Source organism: Lipophrys pholis, assembly GCF_963383615.2.
Source record: "Lipophrys pholis genome assembly, chromosome: 9".
Taxonomy (NCBI): domain Eukaryota; kingdom Metazoa; phylum Chordata; class Actinopteri; order Blenniiformes; family Blenniidae; genus Lipophrys; species Lipophrys pholis.
Window position 1 is genome coordinate 6,567,910 of NC_137639.1, and position 12,903 is coordinate 6,580,812.

The 12,903-nt window shown below is 43.5% G+C and overlaps 1 protein-coding gene across 1 annotated transcript in view; it reads left to right on the plus strand.

The window, feature by feature from the left end:
- Positions 1 to 5,857: 5,857 nt before the first annotated feature.
- The window catches only part of LOC308114621 (low-density lipoprotein receptor class A domain-containing protein 4-like), a 205,015-nt gene continuing 197,969 nt past the window's right edge, over positions 5,858 to 12,903 (plus strand). Inside the window, exon 1 of the mRNA XM_080471659.1 lies at positions 5,858 to 6,073. Within this exon, the coding sequence (XP_080327785.1) occupies positions 6,034 to 6,073 (40 nt within the window). The 5' untranslated portion in view covers positions 5,858 to 6,033. The remainder of the gene's footprint in view (positions 6,074 to 12,903) is intronic.

A 12,903-nucleotide genomic window follows, 5' to 3' on the forward strand; every position in this document is an offset into this window, starting at 1 on the left:
AACAGAGTCTGCTCAATAAGATATCACACGTCTTGCTGCCGGGTAGAACTGTTGGGATAGCTTACAGATTATAAAGGGCAGTCGGAGATATTCACTTATATTTCTTTGGATTCAAACAATGTGTGGAAACAGTCTCTTTATTTGCATTAAAAGTATGAAGAAGAAAAAAGAGCAAACCCTGCGGGCGGCCCAGACATTTCTCCTATATATATATATATATATATGAAAAAAATTTTTTTTTTTCCTTGTGGATCCAATTGAAATCAAACTACATAATAACTCCAGTCGGAGGAGTCACTTATAACAAACACTTCTGACTGTCCTTCATGATGATACTGAACTAGAGGTCATTGTTATTGTCCATCTACACGCACATGTGTAGAAGAACTATTTACTACGGCCGTATCATTATCCTTGAGTGCTCAATCAAAGTTGCTGCCCATCTGATGCCCTTCGTGCTAAATACAAGTGTTCTATACCAGGAACTCCTCAAAGAGAGCGTTGTCACTCTGGTCTGGGTTCCACTGAATTGAGCTTGTTTAGAACTAGAAAAGCCTCTGAATTGGAGAATGCACTGAAAATTCTGGCTGCTTTCCATAACATTTAAAACTGTTGAAAAAAACTAATATTTAATATTACATACAGAGAGAAAAAATAACTCAATAGCTGCCGTTATATAGCCAAAATGAACAAACAAAAGAATCATTATCTGTTCTACTTGACATGATTGTCAGTCATTAGTTATTCAAGGTTCACAGTGAAACGCTCAACAGTTAGTGTTGGCCCTTTGGTTGAATAATTTACTCTTTGTGGACAGTCTGCGCTACTTTGTGTTTGGTTATTTAGTGCAGTTGTGAAACATATTGATAGATGTGTGCTTATTGTGTATTATTTATTACACAGTATCTTATTTTATGATTCTAGCGTGATTTCGGGATGTGTTTTTATTTTCATTTGGGTGAGTTTTTCTTCTTGTTTGGACGAGAAAATGCCAATCAGATCTCGCAGCCCTGCTCACAGAGAGGCTTTGATCTAGTTGTCGAGTCACGAGAGATTTTTCCTGCTTGCTTCAGCAACTGACTGCTTGCTGTGTAATATCTCAGGACAGGAGCCAATTAAACAGGATAATCAATGTAATTCCCTTCACCTGTCGGAGGTTTTAATGTTGTGGCTGGTTAGGGTATACCTGTCATGAAGGATGTTGTGGATCTTTGTTCAGGTACAGGCTCTATGTGTTTATGTGTATCCTCACTAGTGCTGCTGGAGGTGGAGGAGCTCAGGTGATCCTCCACAGAGCCTCAGACGAGATCGTTCCTGCTCAGAAACTGCCAATAAATAAGTAATAAACACGCTCCATTATTCATCATTATTGACCCCAAGGGCTCCTGCCTGACTGTCTTTGCAGACATTTGCCTTTTAAATGATGTTTGAGTAGTTTTGGGGCAAAATCCAGTTTGTTCACATGTGATATCAGTCATACAAAGAGCAGTAGGGACTAAAGGGAGGGCAGCACGTCTACTTCCTCTGAACTAAAGCATGTTGGACACCTTTATGACATTATGACCATAGATACTGACTCTGCAGCCGGATTCAGCTTGTGTCAGACGTCCGTTTGTCTCAGAATCACAATCTCAACTTCTATTGAAAGTTTTGGTCTAAATGTTCAGGTATTTGTATTTGCTGCATCGCTCAGACTTTGAAGTCCCACAGATGCACTGAGAGGATGGGAATTATCCTCGGTTGACCGTTTAACAAACATCCACCTGGAGCGCAGGCCGCCATGACAGCGAGCCGCCCTCATATGACCCGGTACGCAGACGGACAAACAGCCGTGGTGGTGGTGGTGGTTGTAGTAGTGGTGGCCTTTGTCCTCAATCTGACACACAGACGGTCCATCGGGTCAGGCTGGACTGACTTTCACTGGCATCAGCAGAAAAGTCTGCATTCGGTTGGAAAAACTTTTAATAAAAATTCTATCCACCATCCACCTCGAGCCATAAGCCATAAGCCATTTCAGATTTGTACAATACATTTGCATTGCATGCTATATTCCATACTATATACTGTATATAATGAAGTATTTTAATGGGTTTTCATTTATGTCCTTGCTCCTGAACTCCTGAATAGGCCACATGCTGTTTTCAGTTCTTCAGCGGAATAGAAAGGTACTCTCAGCTTTTGGGGATGTGTGGTGATTCAGTACGTCTTACAATAAAACCACGTCCTTATCGACAACAGGAAGAAGCACATGCTGCAAAACGGGCGTCTTCAATTTGAGTTTCCTGCAGAGCTGCAGTTGTTCTGATGGAGCAGTGGTTAGCATGGAGCAGTGGTTAGCATGGAGCAGTGGTTAGCATTGGGCAGTGGTTAGCATGGAGCAGTGGTTAGCATGGGGCAGTGGTTAGCATAGAGCAGTTAGCATTGAACAGTGGTTAGCATAGCGCAGTGGTTAGCATAGCGCAGTGGTTAGCATGGAGCAGTGGTTAGCATAGAGCAGTGGTTAGCATCGAGCAGTTAGCATAAAGCAGTGGTTAGCATGGAGCAGTGGTTAGCATGGAGCAGTGGTTAGCATTGGGCAGTGGTTAGCGTGGAGCAGTGGTTAGCATAGAGCAGTGGTGAGCGTGGAGCAGTGGTTAGCATGGAGCAGTGGTGAGCATAGAGCAGTGGTGAGCATAGAGCAGTGGTTAGCATAGAGCAGTTAGCATAAAGCAGTGGTTAGCATTGAGCAGTGGTTAGCATTCGTAAACACTAGCATGTTTACGAAGAAATGTAGTTTTCCTGCAGGGCCACTAGAGAAACATTGTTCTTATATTCCGTCCACTCGCACATAAAGAAGAACTATATAACACACACACACACACACACACACACACACACACACACACACACACACACACACACACACACACACACACACACACACACACACACACACACACACACACACACACACACACACTCTCTCTCTCTCTCTCTCAGGTACGTGGTTTGACCTTTGGATGTGTCCCGCCAGGAGAGAGTGAACGTCAGGAGTTTAGCTCTCTCCCAGCCTCCCAGCTGCAGCACACCTGATTGCAATGAGGGGCTCGTTATTATGCTTTTTCACAACCTTGGTGATGACATCATCATTAGATTCAGGTATGCTGAAGCAGGGAGAGAGCTGAAACATGCAGGACACCGGCCCTCCAGGACCGAGTTTGGACACCCCTGATCTACACAGAGAGAAAACCCAAGCGTTATCACAAAGTTGCGTTCCCCCCTTGTTTACGTGACGTTGCAGTCCTTTCACCACGGAAGCTGTTTTCAAAAACAAGCGTTTTCAGCGGCTCTGAGAACCGCTGTCGTGTAAACGGACCTCAAAATGCATTTTCAGTTGAAAATGTTGTCTTGCAAACAGAGCTTGACTGCATTCCAGTGCCTGAGTGGGTGGTCGTAGACAACAGACCGCCAGATTAAACTGTTCTCCCACTGCCTACAGAAGTACTCTGAGTACTGGCTGGGTTAATCGCTGAGTTTGAGTTACCTGTGGGTGTGAGCGAGCGGCGGGCTCACTACTGTCAGACTGGAGGATGGCGTCCAAGCTGGTGCAGGACTGGAGATCAGCTTCCACGCTTTTCAACAAAGCCCCTTCAGTGGGAGAGTCATCACTTCCACCCCCCCCGTTAGTCGGCAGAGGAAATATGAGTCAGTTATTGATTGATTTATTTGCTCATGGCGTCACTGAGCTGTCATGCACCCACCCGCCACCGGTCGGAGCTACAGTGTCTTCAGAAAGCAAAACTTTGGGAAAACGAGGAGGTGTTGTCTCACCAAACCGCTGCAGCTTATTACAAAGTTCATCTAGAAAACGAAAAGAAGGCAGCATGTACACTATGTCAGAAAAACAAAAAAACTGGTGTGAGTGAAAATGTAAAACTTTCATTGCATGTTGGGTGTCTGTTTACACGACCGTGGTAAACCGCAATACACAATAATCCATCTACTCTATAAGAGTAATATCTACTGTTTGATAATAATATCAAATATCCATCAGAAAGAAATGTCTTTTTTTATCCTGTCAGATTTAAATTGAGACACGAGTGCAATAAACATTGTTCTTATTTTCCTTCCCTGATTATTGCATCAATTATTATTATTAAACTACAGCTCAACAAAATGTGTTTCAAGATTGTGTTGATATTTAAAAAAAAAACAAACACATTATGTTTGCCTGATGAATTCCGTTTAGGAACAAAAAAACTGAATCGGAGCCTCACTGAGTAAACATCAGCTCTGTCATCAGTCAGCAGCTATTGAAGTGTGATGTGTTCTCACCAGTACTTTTTGAAGTATCTCCACGTCTACTGAACTATTAGTCAAGGATTGCCCCCACTTTTGACTCCCTCTTCTAATGAATGCGTTTCACTTCATCTGAGTTATTCACGCAAAGACTCATCACACGGGCCTGAATCTGATGAACATGTCAGCAGCGCTCCGTCATGAAAAGACAAAAACGATGAGTCACGCTCGGGGCAAATAATGAAGCGAATATCCGTCTACGTCACCTCGGCCCAGTTCTCGTCTTTACTTTTCCATCCTGCAGGGTACAAGCTGCTTTGTGTATCCTCGCCGCGATAAGACGGGCGAGCGCAGCCGAGATAAGACGAGCTGAGATCTGTGGAGCCTTTTCTTTTTTCCCAAAACCCCCTCAGACGGGGGGTGTGTTTGTTTACCGTCTGTCTGCCTGCGACTTTCTTTCAGCCACCTACAAATTCCTCCCCTCCTCCCGTGTCATTTCTCGTCTTGAACTTTTTTACACCTGCGCGCTCTGATTTCACTTTTGTTCCCCGTCCTCCCCCTCCCCCTTCATTCCCGTCACATGTTTTTAATCTTTCTCTCTTCCATGTTGCCCCACTTCTCCCCTCGTGTGTGTGTGTGTGTGTGTGTGTGTGTGTGTGTGTGTGTGTGTGTGTGTGTTTTCCTCAGCGTGTTGCGTCTCCCGCGTCTTTATTTTATCATCCAGACAACAAGAGAGCAAGTCGTTTCACATTTGAACCAAAAATCACTCTTCTCCCTCCCTCCTCCATCTCCTCTTTTTTTTTTGTGGGGGGGGGGGGGGGGATTTCTTTTCCCCGACACAAAAAAGCTGCACTTGGCACTTTTGAAATGTAAATAAAGTTTTGTTGTTCCCTCAGCCATAGCCTCCTCCAGTCCTGTTTATCAGGCAGACTTCAAAGTGGCAGGCTGACATGTGGCTCTATCTCTCCTCTGCTCTGTGAAACAGGGTCACTTGGCTTTCAGAAAAACTTTTCCCTTTCATGTAAGAACCTAGTGGGTGAGGGGAACTAAAGGGGGCCATGCCATGCCAGCCAGCCAGCTATCCAAACTGAGACACACACACACACGATCCACCGCTGAGTGTGTGTGTGGATGAGTGTTGTCTTTGTCGAGTCTTTTCTTTTTTGTTTGTTTGTTTCTTCGAGCTTGGTCAATGTACTCCAGCAGTTACCTCTGCCTCCGTTCTCACTATTAGGATCCTTGTTTCTGTGCTGGTTTTATTCACCCATTCTCTCCATTTTTTTTTTTGTCTTTGCTCCAGACGGAGAAATTAAAGGGAGGATCTTAAAAAGAAAAACAAAAAACCTGACTCGTCCGCAGGCTGAAAGGTCGAGACGCAACAGCGAGGGAATCCGAGTTCAACTCACTTCCACCTGCGCTTCAGCCTCCTCCAGGCCCTGAGACAACCAAACTTCTCATTCCTTTGGGCCCCTACTCCCCGAGCCCGTTGTCAGGAAGCAGCCAGACCTTCACGCTGGTTCACCGGGCGGCGGGCAGAAAACCTCCCGAGGGAAAACCCGCCTGTGGCGGCGGGGTGACGGACGACCCCGCGCCGATCCCAAGTGCATGGGCCTTTGATGAGACAAGATGGCAGAGAGACTGGCAGACGCCTCTCCTTCCTCCCGGCCACCCTCCCTGCCCCCAGCGGCCCCCGCTCGGACCGGTTAAGGTTTTTGGCATCCATCGCAGCGTCTGCAGAGCGTGGGAAGGAGCAGTATGCAGGAAACGGACTTACCGGCCACCAATGCCTTTAAAGGTAAACACACACAGTCAGTGGTGTGTGTGTGTGTGTGTGTGTGTGTGTGTGTGTGTGTGTGTGTGTGTGTGTGTGTGTGTGTGTGCGTGTGTCTGCCAAAAACAGACAAATCCATGTCAGGTCTCATGAACAGTTGACTCGTCAAACTTGTCAAAATTCATCAGGTTATAGACCGAAATATTTTTCATCTTCAGCCTCACAGGCATCAAGAGTCCAGAGATTAATCCCATCATGTCTCTCTTCTTGTGTCCACTTTTTTGTCATCCTGTCACACCACAGTGATGGATTTGATAGGAAGCCAGTGTCTAAAAAAATAACAGAAAAAAACAATAAAATAAGTTAGAAAGTAAGACTACAGCAGGTTTGAGTGTTTGCAGGGTGTATATAGAGACTTAACATGTGTACACATTAAAACCCTCCAACTTGCTCCTGTCAACTAATTGCGTTTATTGGCCAAAGAACGTGTGTTTAGAACATTTCCATGTAAAGGTCCAGCATTCTAGATTAGATGACCCGTCCATCCTGTGTGGAGTCCCCGGTAACTATGGGCGAGAGCACCAGTCCATCACAGGGCAAACACAGTGAGCCACACAGCCCACAGTCACACCCGGGGCAATTCAGGGTCACCAACTAACCACTTTTTGAACTGTGGGAGAAAACCAGCCAGGATTTGAAGCCACGACCTTCTGCCATGAAGCCAGAGCCTCAACCAGTGTTCCACCGTGGACATTGGGAGAGATGATAGAGCCGGGCTAACTCGCACATAAATGCTGGAAAATTAACTACCAAGATAGAATTAAAGATACGTCTCACTACTCTATATACCAATAGTACATAGAAAATACATAGAAAATTTAAATAAATGCACTACTAAAGATTGACAATCAACCAACCAACCAACCAACCAACCAACCAACCAACCAACCAACCAACCAACCAACCAAACACTCACTGACCAACCAACCTGACCCAAACAAACTCCAGCCAACCAACCAACCAAATAAACCAACCAACCAGCCTGCCAAATAACCAACCAACCAAATAAACCAACCAACCAGCCTGCCAAATAACCAACCAACCAAATAAACCAGCCAACCAGCCAACCAACCAACCAACCAGCCTGCCTGCCAGCCAACCAACCAACCAACCAACCAACCAACCAACCAACCAACCAGCCTGCCAAATAACCAACCAACCAAATAAACCAGCCAACCAGCCAACCAACCAACCAACCAGCCTGCCTGCCAGCCAACCAACCAACCAACCAACCAACCAACCAGCCTGCCAAATAACCAACCAATCAAATAAACCAACCAACCAAATAAACCAGCCAACCAGCCAACAACCAACCAGCCTGCCTGCCAACCAACCAACCAACCAACCAACCAACCAAATAGACCAACCAACCAGCCTCTCAAATAACCAACCAACCAGTCTGCCAAATAACCAACCAACCAAATAAACCAGCCAACCAACCAACCAGCCTGCCTGCCTGCCTGCCAGCCAGCCAGCCAGCCAGCCAGCCAGCCAGCCAGCCAGCCAGCCAGCCAGCCAGCCAGCCAACCAACCAACCAACCAACCAACCAACCAACCAACCAACCAGCCTGCCAAATAACCAACCAATCAAATAAACCAACCAACCAAATAAACCAGCCTGCCTGCCAACCAACCAACCAACCAACCAATCAACCAACCAACCAACCAACCAACCAACCAGCCTGCCAAATAACCAACCAATCAAATAAACCAACCAACCAACCAACCAGCCTGCCAAATAACCAACCAACCAAATAGACCAACCAACCAGCCTCTCAAATAACCAACCAACCAGTCTGCCAAATAACCAACCAATCAAATAAACCAACCAACCAACCAGCCTGCAAAATAACCAACCAATCAAATAACCAACCAACCAGCAGAAAGAAAGAAAGAAAGATTCACACTTTTTCATACTTTATTAAACAAATATTTTAAACCCCATAGATCCTCTTTTGTGAGGGAAACACCACTTTGGAATGTTTGGAGCTGGAATTCATAGAGTAATTGAAGAGACATTGTGGATTACAGAGTGTCAGACATTCATTAGGTAAGCATCAACTTTGAAGCAGCAGAAAAGACAGCTGTTACAGCTAATTAGGGTTATTTCTTGGAGAAAAGGCCTGTGAAAGAAACCAACAGATTATCTATTAATCAATCTGAGCTCAAAACTAATTATCGTGATCAGACTCTGCAGACAGTATGTTGGAAGAACTCTGCAGCTTGCAGTCGCAGTGTTTGATAAGTGAGATAAAACATACATGAAATCACAATCTGCATCATTTGGCACTTTGATAGTACATCTCATATGAACACACACACACACACACACACACACACACACACACACACACACACACACACACACACACACACACACACACACACACACACACACACACACACACACGGCCAACAATCGCTGATGGAGGCAATAATAAAGCTCAGTAGAAAGCAGACAGCAGAGTGTAGTGTTGATGGGCAACCGATTCTATTTTAGCAGTTGATCAACCAACAAAGCTTGTGGTCGTTCTCCACCTCCAGTATGATTCCTGTTAACAGTTTGACACATGAGGCCCACAACATTCCGAGGAAACAGTAAGGCCATTTCATTCACGGTTAGAGCAGGTTTCCATATACAAGCTATTTGTTTTTTCCTTTTTGTCTCCTTGTCTTCTTTTTTCTTTATTTTTCTTCCTTCGTTTGATTTATTTTGCTTTTCTCTTTTTCCCTTTTCTTTATTTTCATCTTTTTTTTTTATAATTTGTCTTTCTTTTAGTTTTTTTCCCCATTTTTGTTCTATATTTTTATGTTTCATTTTTATTCATTTCTCCTTTTCTTTATTTTCCTTTTTTAATCTTTTTTAATATGTTCTTTCTTTCTTTATCTTTTTTCTCTCCTTTTTTATTTAAAATTTTTACTCTTTTCCCCTTTCTTTCTTCTCCCTCCCACTTTCTCTTCCACAAAGCGATGGCTGACATTTTTTTTTCCTTGAAATTTGAGTTTTAAAAAGTAGATAAAACCAAAAATGAAAACAAAAGTTTGTCTACATTACATATTCTGAGATATTCATGGAGCAGATGGAGTAAAAAAAAAAAGTGTTTGGATGATGCTTCCTTGTTTTGGCCTTTAAAACATTAAAATAAAACCCCTCAAATAAGCTCTTTTATTAAGTGATAAAAATAGATCTGAATATGGGAAAATGCCACGAGAACATCCGCAGGTGCAAACAAAACTAATAAATGCTGACATAAATCAACGGATGCATTAATGTCATACATTAAGTTGCAATGAAGATACAGGCACAGGTTAAACATCTCGGTATGCAGAAGCCTGGACTATCTTCCAGAAGTGACGTTAGTGTGAGAAACTTCTGTAGTTCAGCCGCTTTATAACTTGCTGACTTATCTCTACGTGCGAGGGTCTTTACAGTACGAGTGTGTAGTGACATTAATCAGGCGGGTCGTATTCTTCGAGGTGAAGAGTTCAGTGTGCTGCGGAGAGAAAAGCAATAGTCGGACCAAATAATAGGCCCTGCGCTGCCCACGTTATTACCCTCTGCAGACCGGAGCTCAACACTTTCTCATTAAAACATAATCACTTACTCTAATTATGATGGTTGTAATTGAAGTGTGCAGAAATGCAGCAGAACCCCGGGTCCTCGTCTTGGGAGCAACTTCGCTCTGCTCAGGTGAAACAACACGCAAATTAAAAAATTCTAAAGCACCAGATAATAATTGGGTCAAAACCCATGACATGCTGATTCACCTCGGTCAGATCGGAGGAAAATCTGCTCATTTCTAGCTGGACTGCGTTGGTTTGATTGGTTTTCATTTCAGCCTGAATCCAGAGATCTGTGCTGGAATGAACCTGCATTAAAACGGCATTCCGATATAAAGCAGCGGGAACAAGAACCGGACTCATTTTAATTCAGTGTGCCACGGCAACAGTGTCAGCAGTCTTACCACAGTCAGTGGATTACAGTGAATGAATAATTAAAGAATGAACAACCACGGCACTGACTCACACACTCGCCTCCATATGGCGACTTTTACACTACCATCATTACTTTACACTTTGCCTTTGTTAGTCATCCACTTTTCACTTTAAACTTCTTCGGTTGTTATACCGGAGCTTTCCTAAACAGCTGTCGCTCCCAAAGCCGTGGTCGGGTCTTAAAACACAGCTGTGGTCGTGTCACGTTCACGTCACGCGGAAACTGTAGTTAAAGGTGTGACCGGTTCCCCGACGTACGCACCGTCGACATCGTCAAACAGCTCAAGGTGGCTTCTGACGCCGCGCTGGAATGTTCAGGTTCTGTTTACACGACGACGAAGGGCATTGTTTTTTTAGTTTTTCTTGCAGAAAAGCTTCAGGTTGATCACACAATGGACTCTGCAGGTCATCCCCGTAGCCGCTGCTGTGTTTTTCTAATACGGCCACACATTCACACAGAGAGCAGAGTGTTGTAACAAAGCTAATTTAAACTGTCTTCCTTCGTCGTGTTTTCCCACTCAGTGTCTCCTGTTTGAAAGAAATGTGTCTCCACTTGTAGTAAATGTACACTTTGTTGGAAAACGGCCAGCACTCTGTAATCCTCCTTTCATATCGTGATCAATCCGCTTGCACTTGTGCAACACGGAGGCTGGTGCAGTTTGAAAACATTTCCCTCTGGAAGCTCTTTTCAAAAAGTGACAGCTTCAGGGGCACTTATGTAACATGACTAGTATTCAAGTGAAAACACATGGTTTTTGCGTTTTGATTTCAGGCAAGTTTCATTGTTTACACGGCAACGTTTTGAAAACGATCTGCGTTTCCACAGAAAATTATGTAGTGACCAGGCAAGGCCACAAGTTGGTGCTGTTGGTTGTTAGGTTTGGTTGAACAACACACGATAAACATTAACAGTGGGAGTACATTTGTATGGAGCTAAATTTCTATTGCGGTGAATATGAAACTACCAAGTCTGATTCGGGTGAGGGTTGGACTGGGACTGAGTGTCACGACACTCTGGAGACAAACATTGTTCTTATCTACTGAGCATACATGCACAGTCGCAGCTTTTCAAAGACGAAGCCCGAGACTGAGTCGGACCGTTTTTCACAAAGTTGTGTTTTCAGCGGCTCTGAGCACCGTTGTCATGTAAACGCACATCGAAAAACGTTCAGAGGTTCCGTCTATAAGCTGACCTGTTGTTCCCGGGGCTGGACGTTGGACGCCGTCTGACCTTCACTTTCTCACACATGTGCAGAAGAACTACTTACTACGGTGGTGGTGTGCATGTGCAGTAGCAGCTGATGTTCAAAAGGGTTCATTTCCCTCTGTTTCCATGGAGACGGAGGGGGAGTGTTTTCAAAAAGTTCCACATTGGGAGCTATTTTCAGTTGAATACTTTTTGTAAACGGAGCCTGAGTGACTGCCGATGTGTGGAAAAAAACTGAAAACGACTCACTCGCTTCAATTTGGTATATGTATATATATATATATATATATATATATATTTATATATATATATATTTATATACATATAAATCTTCCATTCGCACCCCTCAACACTAGGTGGTGATATTTCGTTTTAATCTGAGTTGACAACCACTATTTCGCGAAGCAGGTTATGAGTATTACATATGATTTCCTTCATATTGAGGACAAATGATTGAGAACAAAAACATATGTCTTATTACACGTGAAAGAAAGAAGGCAGCCAAAGTGAGGTGGCATTTGAAGTGACATTTTGAAACTACCAACATCTCACTAAAGATCCATTTTATTTCTTATTTGTGCATGAAAACACAGCTGAGTTTATAAAAAAAAAAAGTCTGAAGTTGCTGAAATAAAAAAGTTTTGTTTTTTATCAAATGCAACCTATTTAGCATAAAGAGGAATATTTCTATCTCATTTAACTTGTTTTTTTATGTTGGAATATTTCTGAATATTCTATTTAACAATCTCAGGTTCAATCTGCTCCCTTTTAATTCAAAGCATTTGAAAAGTTGAAGATTTGTCTTCTTTCTGCTTTGCAGCTTGTCGTTTAGGTGAAGCAAGAACAGTAGAGGAACACTGCTGTGGGAAGCTTGTGCCAGTAATCTGCATAAAATGATCCTCACACAGAGCGATAAAACATTATAGATCAAACTATAAAGCAGCATGGATCAGGTCTCTGGCCACCATCCGCATCATCAATATGTAGAGTCACTGATAAATTCCTCTTTTTTTTTCCATTTGTTGCTCCCTCCAAGAGCGACGGGGATTTTCTGCCCTGGTCTGTCGTCAGAATCAGAATCAGAATCAGAAGGACTTTATCAATCCCGTGGGACGTGGGAGTTGAACCCTGACCTCTCTGAAAGAGGGTGAGAGGCAGGGTTCTCCCCCGACAGGTCGCCGTCTCAGCGCCAACACACACAATCAAACACGTGCACACTCACTTTTCCCGTCCCTTATTTTAATAACTCCAAAAATGTCCTATTGGTTACAACCTGGATGAACTTTGTCACTTCAGATCATGAGATAAGATCAAATGTAACCTTGATATGGTGATACATGATACGCTCCGGGATGTTAGGGAGGACGGTGGGGGACGGTTATGCCTGAGCTGAGCTTAAAATTCAGATTCATGTCAAAGAAACCAGAGGAAGAAGGTTTAGGAACCACTCCACAGTAAACTGCTATCAAGCCGCGCCTCCGTCAATCCAAATCACTACATTTATTATTTCCGCTGGTATCTTAAAGTTATTGTTTTTTGTTTGTTTTTCTTTCTTTTTTTCATTTTTCTAATCTTTTTCTTTCTCATTTCC